Source organism: Lytechinus pictus, chromosome 5 (genome assembly GCF_037042905.1).
Source record: "Lytechinus pictus isolate F3 Inbred chromosome 5, Lp3.0, whole genome shotgun sequence".
Lineage (NCBI taxonomy): Eukaryota > Metazoa > Echinodermata > Echinoidea > Temnopleuroida > Toxopneustidae > Lytechinus > Lytechinus pictus.
Genome location: NC_087249.1, coordinates 20177759 through 20201132, shown reverse-complemented (window position 1 = coordinate 20201132; position 23374 = coordinate 20177759). Strand labels below are relative to the sequence as shown.

The following is a 23374-nucleotide window of genomic DNA, read 5'->3' as shown; positions in this document are numbered from 1 at the left end:
TCTTTAATTTTTTTCAATTCTAGGGAAGTATAGTTTTTCCGATGACTTCTCAAAACTGCACTTGCATAATTATTTCCGGTATTGCCATTAATGGAAAACTGTTGAAAGTGAGAGGTGATGGAACACCAAACTAACCTTTAGTAGAAGAGCAACTGTCTCAGAGAAACCAACTACGTACATAGCAACAGCAATGGTGTTAGCAACGGAAAAGATGAGACCAATAGAACCTCCAAACTCAGGACCCAAGCTACGGGATATCATGTAGTAGGCTCCACCTAGTAACAAAACATAATAATACTAAATTCATCTAGTCTGGTCTTAAAAATAGCAAGGCAAACCTGTTCTCTCATATAGTGTACAAGTCCATATACATGTATGTGGGCCATTCTTGGTCTAGTGTGTGACAGAAATTATGACAAGTCACAAATCTTGACTTTAATTAGAAATTATCTAAAATTTTAGAGATTTATAACTAATTATGATGATTTTGAAATTCACAGGAATTTAAAAATGAAATTAAACTTTTAAAATCATGCTTCTGTGTGAAGTTAATTGAATGACCCACTTCTTTTGACCACTGACCTTGAACCTGCATATTGGAGACAGCAACAAATATGTCCAAATGATAGCTAACTAAAAATTTCAATGCCTATATAACCTTTGAATTATTAAATCTCTTAAAAAGAAATTATTCATAACTACATGTAAATCAAAGTCAAGATCAATATGTCATCATTTTGGTCACAAATATGTTTATGATTTGAACAGATAAAGAAAAAAAAAGACAAACAAAACACTGAAACTTTAATCAAAATTGGACAAAGAATAATGACAACATGACATTTTAAAATCTGCATCATTTTGACGAAACAGTTCTATGCATGTCTTCACGAATTATGCGATCAGCAAGATGATGAAGCCATATCCCCACTTATTCTTTTTTATATTAAAATATAAAATAAAAATTTTGTCCTCCAAGAATTATAAAAATGTGAACTAATTTTGATGTCATTTAATAACAAAAGAAAAAAGGAAAGTGGGGACTTGACATCAGCCGACGTATTGAATATTAAAAAAGGCCGGCATAAAATCGTTTTCACGAAATATTGCAAATCTTTAAAATTCAATAACTTTGTTATTTGTATTTATATTTTGATAACCTTTTCAGAATTTTGCTCAGTTTGTATCTATTCATTTTTTTAGAAATTATTTCAGCCCCGTATACATGTACCCATTTAAGAAGAAACTGCATTCATGTGCATGTACATGTAGGTGGCTAATCTTTAAATGTGGTTTAAAAGAAAGGAAGCAATAGAAAGAAACAGAAAGGCGTATGGTGATACATGTACTGTATATAGAGAGTTCTATTGACAGAAAGGCAGAAAGACAGAATGGCAGGAAGACAGGAATGCAAAAGGACAAAAAGCAGAAAGACGGAGAGACAGAAAGGCAGAGAGAGTGCAATAAAGTCAAAAGATGGATTAAGCAGGTTGTACAGTACATACATGTAGTACTTATAATGTCAGTACTGTACTGTACAGTTTTGTCTTATTTGAAATGCAATTCTTTTCTCACATGTTTATCTAGATAAAATGTACATGTATGCACTTCTTAAAGTGATCTATAAATACATTTGTAAGTCAAGAGAAGGAGCTGAAATCAAAAGAGAGGCCAGTAACATACTTCATGACCTTCACATTTTTCTTCAGACACTCCAGACGCAGGTCTTCGAATTCATCGTGTGTACATGTACATTATTCTATTCATGTTTTAAGAATGAGCCTAATGCCTTGATTCTTTGGAACATGTACATGCACTTTTTAATAACAAGAATAGGTTGTGAGTAAGTACTCTAACCTCATTAGTCTCATGATTTAAATACCAGGGGTAGTATTTTGCTCTAATGATGGCTAGACAAGCTGATTCTCCTCATGTTTCATCAACAACATCCACACAAATATCATACGATTATTAATTGAAGAAGGTTACCAAAGGAAGTGTGTGCATATAATTGTACAATATAAAGGTTTACAGATTGACTTCTATTACTATTTAAAACAAATGAAAGATTACTGTAGCCTTTTAATCCATGTCTGCAGGAAATCTCATCTATCAAAGTTACATTTGTCCTAAACAGATTTTAAATATCAAACACAAAAAATAATAAATTATCAAGAATGACAGATGAACAATTATGCACATATAAGCATGCAGATTTGATTATTGTATTAAACCAAAATTTGGCATAACCCTTTGACAACTGATGTCAATATAGATGAATTACAAAAAAAGAGTATTTACTGCTGTTTTTGTAAAACACTTCCCCTAAAATTACATTAATACTGGGAAGTGATATCATTCAATTAAAATATATAATTGTCTCAATTAGGAGAATTCATCTCTCATTTGACATCCATTATCTAATAAACAGTGCTACACCAAGCATAATAAATCAATTTGATATTTCTCCTAAAACAATGACATATATTGCTATACATGTATATTAAAGCCAAACCTAATAATGTCAATCTTGCAAAAAGATACAATACAGTTCACAATATAGTGACAGAAAAACTGTGTACTTTATGTGCATAGTGTACAGTTTAGGAATATAAATCAGTAAATTTATAAAATGATGATTATTAGTTTTTATTACATTAATTAAACTAGAAAAACCAACAAACACATAGCAACACTATTCTGCCAGATTTAATGTAAGTATTAATTTCCCTGGTGAAACAAAAATTTTAACTAATCATATAAAGCTTTGCTCTCCTGGAAACACGGATGAATGGGATCATGGATTGGAAAATTGATCGCATCAATTGGGTGAATGGGATAATTAGCCACGGGCAAAACCTTGATTCTCAATGAATCTGTGCCATTGTGATTGGTAGTTGCTATGGAAACTTCAAAATGTAATAGAAACATGCTTTGTCAGCAGAAATCAGAGAGGAAAACCTCATCAATGAGAAGACTGTCCTACACATGTAGATGCATATTTTCCCTTGAATATGTACATGTACTTAAGAAGAAAACTGTCTTTAAGTACCAACTGTCTGAAAAGATCACTGATTTTTATATTAACCTTTTCAATCCATCTAAAAAAAAAAGAACTTAATTTTTCTGCTTCTGTTCTGTTGAATATATGGCTTCTCATCCAAGCAGATGAACATGAAGACAACCTCTCTGTAACCTTAAAAAGTCTGTCAATTTAATAACACTTTAATAACACTTTTTAGGTTCCATTGAGTCACAGGTTTTACTAATACACTGTTTAGCATTGCTGTAATATTGATTGATTTACATGAATTCATTTAAATGTACTAGTACAGAGTAGTCAGATTAGCATAAAACAATCAAACATACAATTTATGCAATCGAACAGATCTAAGAAAAAAAAACTTAACATGATAAAAGGTCATAACAATTATAAATGATCATGTTGAGAAATTTATTTTCTCCTCAATACAAAAAAAAAAACACAATAATTATATAAAATTTGAAAAATTAACAAATAATTTTGAATCAGCTACATTGTACATACCTGTATTATGATTACCATATATAACCTGTTATACCAAGCATGAAAAATACTAGGGTAAAATGGAGTGGAAAAATAACTAAATAAACTTGGCTCTGACCCAGCTGAAAATTGGTTTCAAATATTAGGGTAATATTTTAATCAATGATGATTTAAAATGGATTCACAACTATGCCAAAACACATGTGGGTGCCAAAATCAATTGAAAAACCAAATTAATTTTTAATGGACAAGATAGAGAATGGTAAACAATCACACTTTACCTCCTTTGACTTCTCCATTGGTACAGATAGCTGACATGGAGAGGGTAGTGAGAGTGGTGACAACTGCAGACATCAAGATAATTACACTTGCATACACTGAAAAAGAAATACAGACGGAAGATAATAAGAATATTGATGATGAAAAATATAATTACCTTTCATGATTTGAATTCAATTTATCTATCAAAATATCACGTTTTTGTTATCAAGAATAAAGTAAATCCTGAACCATTTCTATAAAAAACGTACTTCCAATATTGTAAAGTAGCCATGGGCCAAATCCCAGGGGCGTCCCCCCTACCCAAAATAGTAGGGGGGACACAATATAGAATGTCCTCCCTACTATTTTTGGTCTTTTATGATGGAAAGAAATACATCATTCAAAATCGAAATAAAATAAAACAATGTATTTTGGACGAGATGACTTTACTTTTTGGTTGATAACCCTTTTTTTTTGCCTGTCAAATTGATTTTGGTCGAAATTACCTTTAATACATATTGGGTGATTTTCCGGCCCCTGGTCCCCCCTACCTTTGGGGAGAGATTTCCACCCTTGAAAGTAGCCCTTGTGCTCTAATGATTCATGAAATGCACTGTTGTAACTACATGTAGTAATAGTATGATCAGAGCTCCTTTATTATGCTACTCATCAATCCATTACAGTCTAGTGCTACAATTTCAGACAGCAAAGCTCAGTGCACAGTGACTGCACACAACAAGACTTTAATGTTTCAATCTGCAGCCAGTTCAGATGACTTTATTCTAATTTTAAAATCCTATCTGTAAGTTACTGTAACACACATGCATTTTTTCCCTTCAGCACTCTGTACATCCTCAATGTATGTTAATATTAATGCAGAAAAGTATTACAGTAATACATGCATGTAACAGATTCTATTGCATATATCAGATTACTTCCAAAGATCCCATTTGCCACTATCTCTTGACTGGCTGTCATTGAAATTGAGTGGTGGTAACACCCACAAAAAAAATTGTGTATTAAAAAGATAATGGATTCTAAAGATAATTGTTTTTTAAATTAGAGAAAGACAGGGCTAGTACATAAACTGTATACATGTACTCCATTCATTGTACAAGTATAAGATGTGCCTATCAAACAAACATAAAAATTAATTTTGAATAGAAGATGCTAAATTTTAAAGTTAGAATTGAGCAAAAGGGTTTGTTTTATTAAAGAACATTTCAAAGAGATACCTACATGTATAACATGGAAATATAGTGTACAATGCGAGAAATACATGTACATGTACCGGTGTATATGTAAAGCTCTTTTTCCTATCAATTGATTTGCATTTTCATAGAAATTACATGTACATGTATGTTAACATGGTCCCACTCAATTTGACACTACGGTCAGAATTATTTTAAAGTCTTGCTTTTGAATAGACAACATGTGGTGTTTTATTTTCTATGTCATTTGAAATTGAAATGAACATTTTTTTTACTATAGGTACATGTATAAGCTCATATAAATTGGATTGAATTAAGATCAAAAGAAAAGTGCAATCAAGCTTAAAATTACTTTCACGCACACATTTTCGTGCAACTGACCAATGGGCAGTGAGCTTTCATATCAAGTGTACCTGTAGGAAAAATGTGCATGCATACATACACTGTGAATGCCTGAAAGTTTTTGGCCTATGTGTAATGGTAAACCTCCATGATGAGCTTGGGTCACGGAGACTGATCACATGTCTTCATCCAATAATGAACTAACTAAATCTTCTTCGAGAAGTACACCTGTACCCACTCATCATCTCCTAACCCAAGACACACAGCTATACAAGCTGGAAATGCCAGTGGTGTATTTAACCATGCACAGTCCACTTGCATACTATGTATGAAGATTAAACATTGAGCAATCAGACACTACTTGCTCTCTGCTGCCCATTCCAATTCTTCCTTATTAGTTCTAAAGCAAGTTTTGTGCAAAGTTATAGAAAAGTAATGATATATTTAAAATATCAAAGAGAAGTTGAAACACCCGGCCTGGGCAAGTGCTATTCATCTGTAATGCACAGCAGAGCTGACTCACTTTATTTTATCAGCTACATGCATTTACACTGATTAAAATGATAGCAAGGAGTAACCACGAATATGAGCTGTTCAAAAGAGTTTGTACCCATCCCACGATTTTTCTTTAAAAAAATATACACCACCTCATTATCATGCATACTTTATTTCATATGAAGATTGTTTTTATGATGTAATAATGAAATATGATTTTTATTGTTCTTGGTGCTTTTTTTAATATAAAGACAAGTATGGGTTGGATTTTAATGGCTGTTATTATGAAGTGAGAGAGTGTTGGAGAGGTAATGGGGAACAGGGAGGTGGAGAGGGGAGAGGGAGAAGGGGAGGGGGAAGGGAAGGGGATGGGGGAGAGGGAGAGAAGGGGAAGGAAAGAGGGAGGGGGAGGGAAGGAAGGAGAGAAGGGAGAGAGGGGGAGGGAAGGAGGGGGGGGAGTGTGGAGAAGGATGGGAAAAGTCAGATTTGTCAAAATAGCCCATTTCCTGTTTTAATGCAATATGTCGCTATTCTACAGGCATGTACAGGCACAGTGATTGCGATGGATTTGTGCTGACTTAATTAATGAGGCTTCATCTCACCCAACCTCCTACATGGGCACAAAACTTCTGGCATACATACAATAATGCAAATGTGTTTACTTACATATTCCAGCCTGTCCCACAATCCATGTGAGACGCAGGAAGAGCATCACACCCCAGATATTCAAGACACATCTTATCTAGGTGATCAAATCAAGAAAATAGAAAAAAAAATTGAACTCTATAGGCAACTCTGCATGCCTCAGTCGAATTCATATCTTGGAACCACACAAATAGAAATCTGTTCGGCCTAAGGAGAAATTCAACTTTGTAATAGGTATAAAATACCACAGGTCTTGAATAAGAATATTGCATCGAATATAGGCATTTTTTTCAACTTATACATGTAGGAGGTCAACTTTATATGCAGTTACCTGTATATTTAAACAATGGTAAAAAAAACCCCACACAATCATATACATAACATTTGTTTAGGACTTGGGCACAGGATAATAACTATAAACATATGAGGATGTTCAAATTAGAACAAGGTGAAAAGGTCACAAAATATCATTGGGTACTAGTTTACATTAGAACAGCTCTATCAAACTAACATGAGTTTTTCACATAAAACAAAGCTATAAATGTACATGTATTTGTAGGGTATAAAATGATAATCACAATTTGGTTTAAAAAGCCTTGTAGTCATTCTATTATTAATAAGTATACATTCAAAATGACTTTCTTTAAATCAACAGAAGACCAAGAGGAAACACATGTACATGTACTGTATAATATCAAATGACAATACCCACAAGCAAATGCTGGAGTTGCATATAATAATAATAATAATAATAGTGTATATTTGTAGAGCGCGCGCACCGTCAGTAGACGCTCATGGCGCTAGCCGAGCAACAGTTCTCTTTTACAATGGAAAAAGTATGTAAACCTCTTCTTTTCCAATTCGCAAATAATGGAGAATTCTCCATAATTCTCTTTTTATTTATAATGAATTAATGATTTTTTGCTTTTCTTACCATTACTCCCTTGATCCAACCAAACTTTGCAGCAGACGAAGTCTGTGGTTGTCGCTCAGCATCAGCAGGGGCATCTTGGGGTGTTGGGACCTGAAATTAGCATCAGAGTGGGAGAGAAAATTGGGAAAATAATGGGAACAACATGGAAAATGCACCATAGATGGAATACAGTGAAGTGTGCTTTTGTAGCAAGAATCATCAGAACTTGTGCCATGTTGTATAAAAGGTATCTTTATGGCAATTACATACATGGTAACAGCGCTCAAGTTACTTGGATGGTGAATGGGGGTCTACGTAGGACCCAGTATGGTCTGAGGTAGGGGCTATTTTATTTCTACATTAATTGGGGGTGATTTATGGATCTCTGGGGTGCCAGTCAGGCTTTCTCATGCAGACAAATTATACCTAAGATTCAAATTTCCTAAAGTTGACTAACATGCAATTTCACTGCACAATCATTTTATTAACATTCTGGCATGTTACATTGTACGTACACGTACTGTTCTACACTTTCAGAACATTTGCTTCCCCATAAGTCCGTAAGTACACAGGATATCTGAGCAGACTATTGATTTCACACTTCATCCTGCAGAGTTAAACAGGTTGCCCTTCAACTCGATAAAACCCTTGAACATGTAATTGCTACCAATCCAATATCTACAGCCTAATAGTTGATTAAAGGGAGTTACATGTATATGTACCAAGAATTTGGGATGGATGCTTCCATGTACCTGTATGTGCCCCAGGGTTGGCACGTTTTAAACACATGGTTTTTTTTACCAAAAAAAAAAAAATGTTTTAAAACACCGCATAGACTTGTGTGTTGTAAATTTGCATAAATGTGATTTTATATTGTAAATGTTTTTTTAATACTTTTGTTTCTTAAGTGGTGTATCATTTTCTTCTATTAACTATAAACTAGAACTCTTTCTCAACACCACTCTTTCTCCCCCTTTTTCCCCTTGCATTCTCCCTTTCTCCAGATCGCTTTGTCATGTTCCTTTCCTCTGTTCAATTGTGCACATCAATCCATATTAAGAATATTCTCATTTAAATAACAAACATATCTGTGCGTTGTGCTCGCTTTTTGGACAGGAAAAGAAACGCTATCTAAATAAGCTCAAATATATGTACATGTAGTAGTAGTAGAGTGAGTGATTGTAATACTGAACACGTGCATCGTAATATCGTATGCGTCAGAAAATAATTTCATATGCTCAAAATTTGCAGCATCCTTCCAAAGGGCACTTGAATAGAAATATGATGAAAAATGGTAAAAAACACATTTTCAAAGTCTTAATATTCTTAAAATAATAAAATATGGTCAAAATAGCTCATTGATCAGTGATTTTGTTTTCTCAACTTTTCCTATAGAAAACACACGTTCGGTAATACGATACCTTTTTCAAGTAACCAAAATATTTCACATACATGTGAAGAGGGGTTTGATTGGAAGCTGATATCGTAAAAAAGGAATTTCGACAAATATTTTACAAATTTAATTTGTAGGTATTTGTGTATTTATGGTGAAAGTTTTGTGAATTTAATGAGAATAATTTGTTTGATAGATATGCTTGAATTTATGAAATGTGTTCGGTAATACGATCCACTACAATACTTGAATGAACTGGAAGTGTTGCACAAGCATTACAAATAGACTGTAAAAATGACATCTTACTCTTGAGGTAGGGGAGATCGGGGTTAGTTGGAACGCGAGGTAAGTTGAAACATTGTAATTTTCTTAAACGCCTGTAAAATACATTTAAAAAATATGCAATACTGCCCTCAATTTATTGCTATCAATAATACAACACTGTTGTATTATTAATTTAGCAATAAATTGTAATTTTGGGGGAAATTTGAACTGTTCTGTTGGAAATTCAGTAACAGAAATAGTAGTCATCTTTTACTTTAACTCCAAAAATGTATTTAAAACATCAAGAGCAGTTTAATTGATTAACAGAAAATTGCATCATTCGTTGGAAAAAAACCGTTTTAGAATGAATAGAACATTTTATAACAATAAAAAATTTATTTGTTTTTTTTAAATAAAAAAAACATTGTTTATTACAACCCTGATGTGCCCAGGCCACACTGCTTTGCTTCTTCGAAGTTCCAGGACACATGTTGGTTTCAAAGTATATGGCCTTATCGCTGGATGTGTCACATCTAATTATAACCCAGGTTGTACCTCGTGGGTAAGAGAGCATTCGTCTGCAGAGATTTGACTAGCAGGGTTTGCCAAGCAGAAAATTGACCAGAGAAGCCTGAAAGATTTCATGTATGATTCAACTCTTTCACAACCTGACTGCACCATACTCACTACATTTACAGGCAGAATAAAGCTGTTCAAACTTTAATAAAGGACAAGTGAAGTCCACCCCAGCAAAAAGTTGATTTGTATTAATAGAGAAAAATCCAACAAGCACAGCACTGAAAATTTCATCACAATCGGTTGTAAAATAAGAAAGTTATGACCTTTTAAAGTTTTGCTTATTTTTCACAAAACAGTTATATGCACAACTCATTGACATGCAAATGAGACAGTTGATGATGTCCCGCACTCACTATTTCTTTTGTTTTTTATTGTTTGAATTATACAATATTTCATTTTTTTTACAATAAGGACCAACTTGACTGAACCATATATTATCAAACAATGCTAATGCCACATGTTCAGGAGGAATTAATTGTTGTTTCACTTGACAATGAGGAGAAAATTAGAATGTTTCATATTTCATATACCGGTAATAGAATACAAAAGAAATAGTGAGTGGATGACGTCATCAGTCTCCTCATTTGCATACTGACCGGGATTGCATACAACTGTTCTGTGAAATTAAGCGAAACTTTAAAATGTCATAACTTTCTTATCTTACATCCGATTTTGATGAAATTTTCAGTGTTATGCTTGTTGGATTTTTCTCTTTTTCATTAAATCAACTTTTTGTTGGGGTGGACTTGTCCTTTATTCATGTGATATCCGTTGAATATATATTTTAATATATACAGTGTATTCTAGAAATATATATTCTGATAAAAGGAGCATATGTTTCCCCACCAAATGAAACACAACAAAAAATAAATTCAGATGTGAAACTTTTTTAAAGATTTGAAAAGAGGCAAACATTCAACTGTATACAATGATAGTACTTTGTAAAGGTAGCATTTTCAAGCTCTAGACAGTGTGTTTCTGGGCAAAGACAATCAATCCTGATTTACATTCTGAGCCTATTATGAAAGGGGCCACAGTTGGATGTAGGGAATTATTCAAACAAGCCTTTATTATATCTAGTAAAGATATTTAAACCCCAAATAGCACATGTACATGTGTACAGCACACACAATTACGAATGATCTGTAAATACATCATAATCATCGTGTCAATAAAAATAAACATCTCTCCTATAAATAGTATCTACTCGGTCTACATGACTGGGTCAGGGTCAGAAATACAAAACATGTACATGTATCCATCCAATACATGTATGTCTATTACATGTACATGGAAATCAAAGAAATTTTGTCTTTCCATGACTGTACTGAACTTGGGGCACAAATACATACATGTAGTGACCGTCAAATACCTTTAAAACAAACAAATTTATAGTCTACTGTATGCTTTACATTATGCTTTGTCTTTTTTTTAATCATTTTTTTTAAATGTTCTATTGGGCAAAGCAGTGCATCCACTGTTACATGTACTGTACATGGGCACAGCGCCAAGTACCATCAGGATATACAGTACTGTACATGTACATGTTAATTTGGTCCTAAAAGTCAAATTATGGCAATTAACAAAACTTGACACAAAATCAACATTAAGTTGTCACATGTAGGCCACTTACATGTAGAAAAATAAAAACGAATCTTGCCATTCAGATGTGAAGTTTGAATTAATCTGTTTTTTATCTCTAAATGCATGTACATGTATGTACTATCAGTATGATATTTTAATGTGTACATATATTTTGTGTGCTTCATCTCATTGCGGCCACCTGATAATGAATACCTTGTACAATGTACTTTAATATGCACATGTACATGTATGCATTCATGTACTGTCTACAGTAAAATGTGCATAATTAAAAAGTGTAAAATGAAATGTATGTTTTGCTCTGGTTAAAAGCATACAGTATTCCACTAGTACATGTACATGTACATAATCCTTAATTCCTCGATATTTGATATAAATTTCCTTTCCTCACACTACACTCTCTTTCTAATTCATCCTAATCTACAAGTATGGTTATAAATCCTTGATATGATATTACCTTTGATACAATTATTTATTTTCTATCCCCAGTAGTACCCATTCCTATCCCTTCTCCAACTCACAATTTGTTTCTGGAGTGATACAAGGTGTTCTAGAATTTCATGCCCCACAGACAAGCATGATATTTCCTTTCATACACCTTTAGAATGCTGATTCCATTATTCCAAAACACCTCTCACACTTGCAGGAATACAGCAACCAGAGAAATGAATGTATGGAAGAAATTGTGCGGCCATGTGCATTTCCATGCATTTTAGTGGCAAAACGAATACCGGTACCATTTCTACATGTAAATGTATTTCACCCAACCAATGAACATTTGTTCAGTCCTCTCAACTGATCTGAACAGACAAGTAAGATTTAAAACAAAAGGAAAACAAAGAGAAAAACAAGATTTTTTTTCTTTTAAATCATGTTTACATGTATGCACATGTATGTAGTCATAAAACTGACATTGACTTCCACACAATAGCAATTCATGCTACCCTTTCCAATAGGGAATATTTTGAAGAGCTACGTGTACACATGGGGCTGGGTGTGTAATTAGTCTGAGAAATAAAATAACAATACAGTACATGTAGACACACAATTAAAGTATCTTCTTTCTTTAGAAGGGGGGGGGGTGGCAGGGTTAAGGTGAAAATTGAGGGTTACAATGTACATTTAACTTGATGGCCAATGTAATTTACATTAGGTTTGTCTTAGACATAATTTTTTTTTTTAGGGGGGGGGGGGGGTAAATTTCAAACATACATGTACATACATGTAGGCTTCCATACTGTACAAGTACACTGTACAAGACTGCAACATAACATTTCGCTTTATATTAGATCATTGTAAAGATGAACTGAACACTGCATCCTCAGCAAAAAAAAAAACAAGTGCAGACACCATCTATAGACGAGTGTTAATTTCTGATTAATAATTAGGACTTATAACGTGTGTTACATGTAGCTATTTCTTAAATGTAGTTTGTGCTATAGGCCCTACAGTATAATTCCAATCCAACCTCAATACTGCCAGCATTGCCTGTGAAAAATGCTGACATAAAGTGCTTCATTTTCAATAGTTATTCTCATGACATTAAATCATGCAGACCCCAGATATGCATTTTTTGGATGCAGAACCGTGAAATTTTGGATGAGCACTTCATTTTACGGAACCCCAGTGCATAAAACTAGAGATGCCATCTGATGTAAATACTTTCAAACAGAAGGCCATGTCAAGGATTTTGAAGCACTTTACATGTATACTCAGGCTCACTTCAGATGTGCTTGTGATGACATGTAATAAAAAGCAGAAAGTGGCCTCTATGTCTGCATGATCCAAAGAAACTTCCATGATTTCATATTTGCCTACCCATTTTATGAAACAAATAATGCACAGGTTGCCATGTACATGGAAGTGGTGTTGCACTTGCTGGCATCTTGGGTATTCACAGTGTACTGTAAAAACACTCAGAGCAACGTCCTTGTGGTCGTCAAAAACCACACCCTTGAACTAGCAGCATAGCCAGTATAAAACACTCACTCCCTGCACATATCTATTATTTTTTCATCTATGAAATATCTTATGAAACATTTGGTTCAATGATCACATAAAGTAAACTGACCTTAATGGGTTCGTGGAGATCATTCAACGTTGGCCTTTGTTTGGCACTTGCAGATGTGGAGAAAAGGTTCCTATAGTAGTCCAGAGATGGCATCACTTCAATGGTGTTTTGACCAAAGGTCTGCATGGCCATGGAATGGTCAAAGTCTTCATTGCCAAGTGGACTGGAATGTCCACCGGAACTTGGCTCACTGTGAACAGGAGAGGTCTTGTCCCTGTTCTCTTTGGGTGAAGCCTCTGGCTTCTCACTGACGATGTTGACCTGGAAGCGCCCAGGTCGTGGAGATGTCTTTGGAGCCATTTCCTGCTTGTTGCTGTCCTCTTTCTTGTTGAGGTCGTCCATCTCCATATCCCCAACTTCTCCACTCATCATGGATGGTGGGGAAATGGTATCTAAAAGGCAAAGTAGAGAGATAAATATTGTTAAAGTACAGAATCAGAAAATATGCAAAGAACGAATTGCACTATTATTGATAATTTAAAGGCATCACTTACAAATTGGCGCTTGCAGTTCTCTTGCAAATGGATGAATTCAACACACAAAAAAGGTGGAATTAAATAATTAAAAAAAAATGATAAAACAAATGTATTGTTATCCTAGCCACCTATAAAGCCAAGAGGTATCTTCCCTTTGATTTAAATATGATATTGTCTTGTCATCAAGGAGCAAAGACACTGTTGTTAGTACTGCCGCATCAAAACAGGTATTCCTGGATTTCCCTCAGAAATCTTTATTAAAAGCACAATTACTTTTGAAAAAATAAACAGGGGGTCAATCCTGTTTTTTTTCACCTAAGTTATGCAGAGGTTTCTTACCAGGCCCATATTAAACTGCTTGTGCACATCTCCAATATTTTCCAACATTAGCTATAAACAGACCTTTGACTCGATTCATGATGATGCGTACGTGTCTGTACATGGCGAGCCTAATGCCCAATATTAATTCAAATAAGCTCAGTTTATCACAAATAAGCTCAGTTTATCACAGATAAACTTTGTTTTCACCGATAAACTAAGTTTTTCAATGGATAAGCAGACTTTCTTGATAATCTAAGTATGTCATAATTGACAATATTTTGTCTTCTATGTTCTCCATGTCACTCTCCTCTTCTTCACCACTTTCTGTTTCTCTCTGCCTCACTCAAATTTCTCTTTCTGTTTGGAGGACATACCCCCTCTCTCCCTCTCTTTCTTTCCATTACTCTCATTTCTCTCTCTCTCTTCTTCTTCTCTCACCCTCCTCCCCTTTGCTTATTTCTCTCTCTCTCAATCTTCTATTTATGAGATACACACTTTAATTTGATCTAAGTTTTGATATAGAATACTGTAATTACGTTTTTATTCATTTGCTTTGTTATATCTGTATATTGTACTTCATGAATTTTTGTAAATTGGCCCTTTCAGCTTGTGCTGCTGGTCAATTTTTATGTGCATATATACCAATAAATAATAATAATAATAAATAAATAAATAAAATCACTCTGAAAAACCTTGTTTATTGAGTTACAGGTTTTTTTTTGAAAAACTGTATTGCAAGCGAGATTAAATTTTTTTTTTTTTTTTAGCTAAAAAATATAATCTAAGTTTTTTCAACTGATAAAATTACTTTTAAAAAAACTCTGCATACATGAATTGAAAAAAATAAAAAATTTAGTTAATCACTGAAAAACTATGTTTATCAAGAAAAAAACTTGTTTATCATACAATAAGGCATACAAACACCAAAAACCCTGTTTATTGTTTGATAATTTAGTTTATCAACTGAAAAACTGTTTGTTTGATGAACATAGTTTCTAAAAAAACCCTGTTTATCACCTAAAAAATCAGTCCTTTTCGACATGATAAACATTTTAGTTTATCAAGAAAGTGCTTTAAACTTAAAAACTTAGTTTTTTTAGTAAATGTTTTTTGAGTGATAAAGTGAGTTTATCAATAAAAAATCTGCATATCAATTATCAAAAAAAAAAAATTAGTTTATCGGTATTGAGAAAAATACTGCTAATTGGTGAAAAACTACTTATGTAGTTTCTTGTGTGAAAAACTTTTACTAGCAAAACTTATCTCAATCATTGGGCTGGCTATACATGTACATGTATGGACATGTGTGTACGTCATCATGAAGCGAGTCAAAGGTTTACTTGTGTTTAGAGTGGGAAATTTTTGGAGTCGCAAGCAGTAATATCAGTCCAGATGGTAAAGAAAACCTTTTATGTATTTTTTCATTAAAATTTTGAATCCTTTCAACATACAGTGTAGAGGTTAGAGCGCTGGGTGCTAAAGCAAATTTCTCCACTGGTATGTAATTGTTTGCAACTGTCATAGCATTTAATAGCAAGTCTCTCAATCACATTTCAAGGTCAATATGCCCATCGCTTTACAAATATCGCGATCGAGAATGGCTGTATTTTGGCTTCGAACTCGACGTCATTGTTCAAATTCGACAGCTTAGCTCCATTTGTGGGGTCGATGAAAAATGAAAAAAGAAAATGGCTTTGTTCTGAGTTCCCAAACGTTCTCGCAAATTTAGAATCGTATTTTCAAAATGACAAATCAAACATGAAAATAACCCGAAGAACTCTACCGCATGAATTTGAACAGAATTCAAGTTGATTGCTTGCTACAATTCTGATTGTAAATAATTATTATAGCAATAATAATCATTTACAATTAATATTTAAATTTTATTATTTAATAAATTTTTTAATCTATGAATTGTTCTTCAAAACGGCACTTTGTAACATAGCTCATTGAAGCTATGTCATATCGAAGCGGTTCAAGGGTCAAGCCTATTGTATTTGTAGTGTTTCCGAATGGATACACGACATCGGTCTGGTAAGAAACCCCTAATTTTTCTTATTTTTTGGGGGAAACTGTCATACCTTTCTAATACGCATTAGGTGTATAAACTAAAGGTATGCAATTTAATAACATTTTAGTCTAAAATAGGGTCGCTAGTTCTAATGTTAAATATGAAGGGAATTCCCTTCTTGTGTATTATCTTCTCCAGGCACAGTCCCATATGCATGTCTAGGCTCCGTGATGAAATGACAATATCAAAATCATAATAAAAAAATATCATCAGAGTCCTCTAGCATAGCTAGGCTAGGACCTGCCCAAAATGCTATGCCTTGCCCTTGGAACAGAAATTTGAGTGTAAAAATAGGGGTCCTCTCTGTGACACACCACGCATTACATGTACATGTACATGTATATATACTGAGTGCCCCCCCCCCCCCCCAGGTTGTCATACATGAAAATGTTCGCGGAGGGGTAAAAATATCAGACTATGCAAAGTCAATGGTTGCCTTGCTGCCGTTGGTACATGTGATCATGTAGATTATAATTTTACCATATTCATAATTTTTCATAATATTTGGAATAGCAAGTGCGAATTGTTGCTGATCAGTAGAGGCGCCCGGCCAATGGGAGACTATGGGAGATAATCTCCAATATCAGAGACTTTTGTAAAGAATTTGGGTATCCAAATTCAAAGTCTCCACTTTGGGAGGCCAATTTCCTTTGTTTACATTTGCTGCAAAAGGATTACCTTGGCGCAAATAAAAATGTGATAAGCAGATTCCTCATGAAAAATTACCCCTTTTCACACCATCTACTTAAAAAATTTACAGTCTACTTTTGTTTTGATAAAAATAAGGATTTTTTGTCATCCACACACAAAACAAATGGGCTTCTGACCTCAGCGAGACCAAATTTTGGGTGGAAAAAATACGCTTTTGTTGGTGTTGTTTCTTTTGACTTTTGCAAAGCCAAAGGCAAGTTTCCAAGATGGGAGATGTCTCCCCTATTCCGTATTGGAGAGAGTCTCCCATATTGGCTGTGCGGCTCTACTGCTGATTGTATTTCCTCTGATGGTCATTTTCAAACTTGAAGGGTTGGTCCAGGCTAAAATTATTTATATCTTAATACATAGAGTAGAATTCACTGAGCAAAATGCTGAAAATTTCATCAAAATCGGATAACAAATAATAAAGTTATTGAAAAGAGAAAAGGGAGGGAGAAAGAAAGGGAAAGGGGAAGGAAAGGGAAAAGGAAAGGAGGAAAAGGAAAGGGAAAAGTGAAAAGAAAACGAAGAAAAGGGACAAGAAAAGAAAATTTAATAGCACGACCGGACTGCCGAGGATCGACAATAAAGAGCGGGAAGAAAGATGGACTGCATACAACATTGTGCTATAAGCTTGCTCAATTTTATGCAAATAAGCTACCGGGGCTTTGCCCCAGACCCCACGCAGTAGGGGCTCTTCATCTATAACCTTCAAATGGCTCTATAACTCCCCCATATAGGGAGTTTTTTTTTTAGGGACCCTTCCTACATTAAACTTTACGTTCAATCACTGGCGTACAGGCGTGGGGGGGGGGGGGGTCTTGGTTCCACACCCAAGAGGAAATAAAAGAAATTATATGAGACAACGTATAATGAAATAATGGAAACAATGAAATGTGTTCGTTGCTGAATAAAAAAAAATCTATCACATAATTAGAATTTGATTTCAATAGGCAATCTTTTTTCCAGCTCGCTTTGCTCGCTGGCGACTTTTATCTAATATACTCACATTGCTATGTTGTGCCCCCTCAAATATTTGGTTCATTACGCAACAGGGTTGAATAAAAGTGTTGTGTAAAAGCTATATTCTTTATATACCCACGATATTTGATTAAAAATAGCTGCAATCTGCGAGGTTTAAACTTTAAATGGCTTTGATATCAAGAAGTTCCGGGGGCTCCGCCCGGACACCAACCGCATAGCACTGTCGTATATGAGTATGGTAGGGTTGGGCCATGGCCCCCAAAAGTTCTACAACCCAGAACATAAAAACAAGGAGGAAAGGAAAGCAAAGGAAAAGTGTAGGATATGATTATTTACTGAATGTAATGTCAAAACATATTTTAAAGTTAGATTCTCATGAAAACGTGATTTTTTTTCTCTCGCTTCGCTCGCTCGGGACTTATATTAAGCAGCTTTTTTAGCACATGCGCCATATTGCGCTCCTCGTTTTTTTTTTTACTCTTCACGCTACTGCCGCAAAGAATCCTGTTCACAGTGGCGTACAGACCACAAAAGAAAGGAATGGAAAGAGAGAAGGGTGAAATATATTATTCTCTGGATATCACAAATTTGGATTTTTGTATTAAAAAATGTCAAAATTTTTGCTCGCTCGCAACTTCTTTTAAAGATAAATTCTGCCCGATACGCAATATCTGGTCCTCTCAAAATTGTCGACTCATTACACCATTACGCCTGTTCATACCATGATATGACCGGGAAATTTTTGGCTCTTGTCCCCCCTGGCCACCGACCCGTTACGCCGCTGATTACAAGCTGTGGAACTGTAAGCTTTTTTGTTCAAAGGCTGCAGTATTTGAAAAGAGATATACTGATACATGTACCCCTTCCATCCCTGATGTTACCCATTTGCTATCAAAAAATATATATTTGAAGAGGGGGCTAACATACCCCCTTTGTCTCCTTTGACTTCACACCCGATGATTGCACATGACTTGTAATTGTATTCATGCACACACACACGCCATGTGTAGATTACATGTTCTACCGGCCGTGGCCACTGCACTTATGGGCAGCTAAACGGGCCAAAATTAACCATCTCAAAAATAAAAAAACTCTCCGAAATAAATGTAGTATACTAGCATCTCAGAAATGTAACATTCAGAAATGAATACATTGCTTTGGACGACTAGTACATAAGTCAGAAATAAAAGTATTTAACCAGAAATGGATATAATTGAGAAATAAAAGACAACTCCGAAATAAATCTTGTCAATCATAGATAAAAGATTTAGAAATATAAGACACATTCAGAAAAAAAATATCGTAATTGAAATAGCAGTATATTTTACAAATGAATGTCATCGTTCAGATAAAGATGACCTCGCAAATAAAACAATTCCAAAAATAAGAAAACTCTAGAAGTAAAGATAACTACAGAAATAAAGCAACCACAGAAATAAAGACAACTGCAAAATCATAAGTTTACACCGAATTAAAACAATTCTTGGAAATAAACACAATCACAGTTTTGCGGGGATATAATTATGTTATCACAAAAATAATTCATTTCTGTGAGAGTCTGAGAGGCTGCATTTATTTATGAAAGACTGGGATACTACATTTATTTTTAAGAGTTTCTTATATTTTTGAGATTGTTAATTTTGGCCCTTTTAGATGCCCATATGCACTAGCTAGAGACACACAGAGCTCGATCTGCTCGACCCATTCATTTCAATTCACCTCATCACTGCACAAGTTGAATGCGACATTTGTTATTCATTAGAGGTACAAATTGTTATTTATATCAAACAACAATTTCAAAAGGGTCATTATTAATGCCAGTTCATCCTCGCTCAAACTCAAGAAAAATTATGACTCATTAGTCCGACATCGCCTTGCGTTTTAGCTTTGAGGGCGATATGCGACACATTTGTTAAGTCGGAAAATGACCATCGCCCGAAGAAAAAACCTTCCATAGTTCATACATCGGCGTCAAGAAAAAATGTCGCCTGAGAAATTAGATAAATAAAGGCCGAACAAAAATTGAAAATATTCATGAATTATGCAAACAAAAAATCACTTTAAAAAACACAATTTTGCTTACCCGTTTCATATTTCCAGCATCAAAACAACTTTTTGAACTCGAAATCATGTTCGAAAAGAAATAAATTTGATGTTTCATCGAATGCCGATGATATGAGAGCGAAAATAAAACCTGGAAGTCAAATCTCGCGAAACTCGATATTTTCAAGATGGCAACTTTTTCGGGGATGTACGAGTGACAAGATCGTCTCTGTAAAATGGATTATTATGGACCTCAAAGTACACGATGTAAGTTTTAAATGTAAGAATTTTGTATAGCACAATATCATTTTCCCGTGCACGTCTATAAAAGCATAGAGAAGGTTCAGAATAATATATCTAGCAATAATAAAATTAATACAGAACATATATGATGGGGGAGTGGAAATACATACCAAAATATGGCTTTATTCTGTCAAAGTTCGAGCAGGATCTAGACTAGTGCGTGTACATGTAGATAGACATCGGTTTATTTAGTCAGTAAAGAGTCTGAGTCAAGACTAGTCGAACTATCGGCTGATAATCGTTAAAATACCCTTTCCGGTATCAGCGCTTCTCGCTAGCATAGCAGGAAGAGGTCTTGACTGCAGATAAAACGAAATGAGTGCGAGTCCCAACTCACAATGACTCAGGTAAGCAACGGTAAAAAAAAAAATGATAGAAAAATCTGAAGAGTGAAAACAAGTGAATGAACGTGAACCGGAAGTCTCAACAGTTTTGTTATTTTTGGTGGGGGGTGCATATGGAACTCTTTCCTAAACAGTAGAGGCGCACGGCCAATAATATTGGAGACTGTCTCCAATGTGGGAGATTATCTCCAATATCAGAGACTTTTGTAAAGAATTTGGGTATCCAATTTCAGAGACAGTTTCCAGTTTTGGAGTCCAATTTCCTTTGTTTACATTTGCTGCAAAAGGATTAACTTGGGTCTTGGCGGCAAATAAAAATGTGATAGGCAGATTCCTCATGAAAAATTACCCCTTTTCACCGTCTACTTTTGTTTTGATAAGGATTTTTGTTGTCAATCACACACAAAACAAATGGGCTTCTGACCTCAGTGAGACAAAATTTTGGGTGGGAAAAATCATGCTTTTGTTGGTGTTGTTTCTTTTGTCCTTTTGCAAAGCAAGTCTCCAAAAGTCCAATGTGAGATTCTCTCCCCTATTGGAGAGAGTCTCCCAGTCCCATATTGGCCGTGCGCCTCTACTGCTAAAAAGTTTGATTGTAGAAATTATGTTATTGATCTCGCCAATTTAACACGGTGACAGATACGAGAATGTCTTAAGTTAAAGTCGAACCGGCTAGATAGCTACATACATCATACTAGACCAAAAGCTTCAGTCTCTGTATTTTGGTTGTTCCGCTGAACTACGTTGGCTCCACTCACCATACATCTTCAGTCTCTGTATTTTGGTTGTTCCGCTGAACTACGTTGGCTCCACTCACCATACATAGACTGAAGGGGATGGGGCCCCGTACCTACAGCCAACGTATAGTGGACTAGCGTTTTATAGATCGTGATTTAAAACTGTTTTTTAAGCAAAATTGAAAGTTTCATGGTTTCCATTATCATGGAAATATAAATAAATTAAGTAATTGCATACCTTGGGCCGGAGTTATTGAAAAAAATCCTCTGGATGATTGAGAAATCTGTCATCTAAGACATTTTCACCTGACCTGACGGTTTTTCTTGCAAGTTGCCATCTTGAATGACGTCATTATCGTATTAACTTAATGTCTCGAATCGATATATCGCGATTATAACTAGTACTCGTACTAGTATAACTAGTATCGTTTATCTTCGGTTTCGTTCGCATATGGAGCAGATCGTATAATATCGAAAGCAATATCGATATCACATTCGTGATTGTTGACGTTCGTTTGTAAATATTTTATAGTTTGGCTGCCATTTTGACCATTTTTATCGTGTTCAACCCAATTAAACATCGGTAAAGTATATTTTTCATGCCTTTTTCATCTATATCGTTTGAAGTATTTAAATGTTGGAATATCATCAATTAAAAGTTTGTTGTTTATACATCCTTAGATTGTAAATTCGATGTGTAAAATTACATCAAACTTTGGACTGTGAATTGACAAAAGGGAGGGAATGAGAACACATGCGAGCCCACACGTACACCCTACCGTCGGTAAATGGGGATTACAGTAAAATGTCAGAAATTGTTGAATAAATCCCCAGAAACGACGGTTATTCCTGTCTAACATCATACATGCACACCCATCTCGCAAATTGTGCGGGGCGGCGGGGCCTCTACTCAACCAACGGAGATTCTTGTCACCTTGCGCCGTAACCTCTGCGAACATGAACTCGATCAAAACACACTCTCTCACAATGCCACTGCATGTCTGGAGAGAAAAACATAGAAATAAGTCGAGTAACTTTCAGTCAATGTAACTGCATTTAGAGAGAAGTTAAATCAGTTTATCTAGAAAATCCTCATCCAATTAAAAGCCGCATGTGTATGTTTCTTACCTTTACGATTTCTAGCACGATTGTATTGATCAGTACGGCAACAGAAACAGTGTTTTTGGTCAATAAATTCCACTCGCAAGATCAAGATGTGGTGTCGAGCAAATCTCAGCTTCGGCAAAAATGTATGGTGTCTCTGAAGCGGGAAATAGAAACGGCAAAAGCGAGCTCTCGCGATATTATCGAGCATGCAGCCACTCTGTGTTATTAGCGAATGTGCTATTTCGAGCGCAGCAATCACTGAGCTCGAAGATCAGTGGTGAAAATTCGTCATGACGTCAGCGAAGCTTCACAGCTCCTGCGATCGGTCCCCGTTGTCGAGTTGGTGATTGGCCTATGAAAGCCAATGAGCTTTCAACAAAAGATGGCCAAGAGATTTTGTTTTGTGTGTAAGACTATTTCATGGTTTATTTTTAGCCTAATACTGTAATCATTTATATACAGGGGTAAAATGATTATATGCATGGCCTTTCTATTAGGCTGCAATTTAGACAGTCTTCCTGTATTAAACTCTCTCTCTCTTCGATCATGATGAGCTTATGGAAACTCGGTTTAGTTGACCTTGAAATAAACAAATTTACTTATCAGTGATATTGATAATCTCCATCAGTACAGTGTGGTCTACATTAAACCCCTCTTAGGATTTTTACAAACATGCATGCACATTTCAATGAATTGGGCCATTATATTTAAATGCCTATATATATTTGTGCCAAAGGAGTAAATTATATTAGGAATGGTATCAAAGAAGACAAATATAAACAAAGTGAACAAAATACTTTCGATGAGAATAGTGACATTGTATCAATCTAATAAACAGACCTACCAGTAGCAGGATGAGTCAACTATTTTAAAACAAGTGAGCAAAAATTTTACTTTTTAAAATGAAAATCTTATCTGATTGATGTTGACCCATAAATTAATTTTATATTAAAAAGAACCATTATTTGTGTTCCTTTTTAAAGCACCCTTATT

At 34.9% G+C, this 23374-nt stretch overlaps 1 protein-coding gene across 3 annotated transcripts in view; it reads right to left on the bottom strand.

Moving 5' to 3' along the window:
• Nucleotides 1-22701, bottom strand: part of LOC129262307 (solute carrier family 12 member 3-like) — a 50751-nt gene extending 28050 nt beyond the window's left edge. Inside the window, exons 1-6 of one of the 3 annotated variants that reach the window (XM_064099973.1) lie at nt 22403-22701; nt 13303-13694; nt 7415-7504; nt 6502-6577; nt 3808-3903; nt 136-275 (exon numbers count right to left, since the gene is read on the bottom strand). In XM_064099973.1, coding sequence (XP_063956043.1) covers nt 136-275; nt 3808-3903; nt 6502-6577; nt 7415-7504; nt 13303-13694; nt 22403-22589 — 981 coding nt within the window. In that variant the 5' untranslated portion in view covers nt 22590-22701. Of the gene's footprint in view, nt 1-135; nt 276-3807; nt 3904-6501; nt 6578-7414; nt 7505-13302; nt 13695-20303; nt 20327-21512; nt 21634-22402 lie in introns of those variants that run through there. The other 2 variants (XM_064099974.1, XM_054900410.2) reach the window with 2 other exon arrangements.
• Nucleotides 22702-23374: the final 673 nt, after the last annotated feature.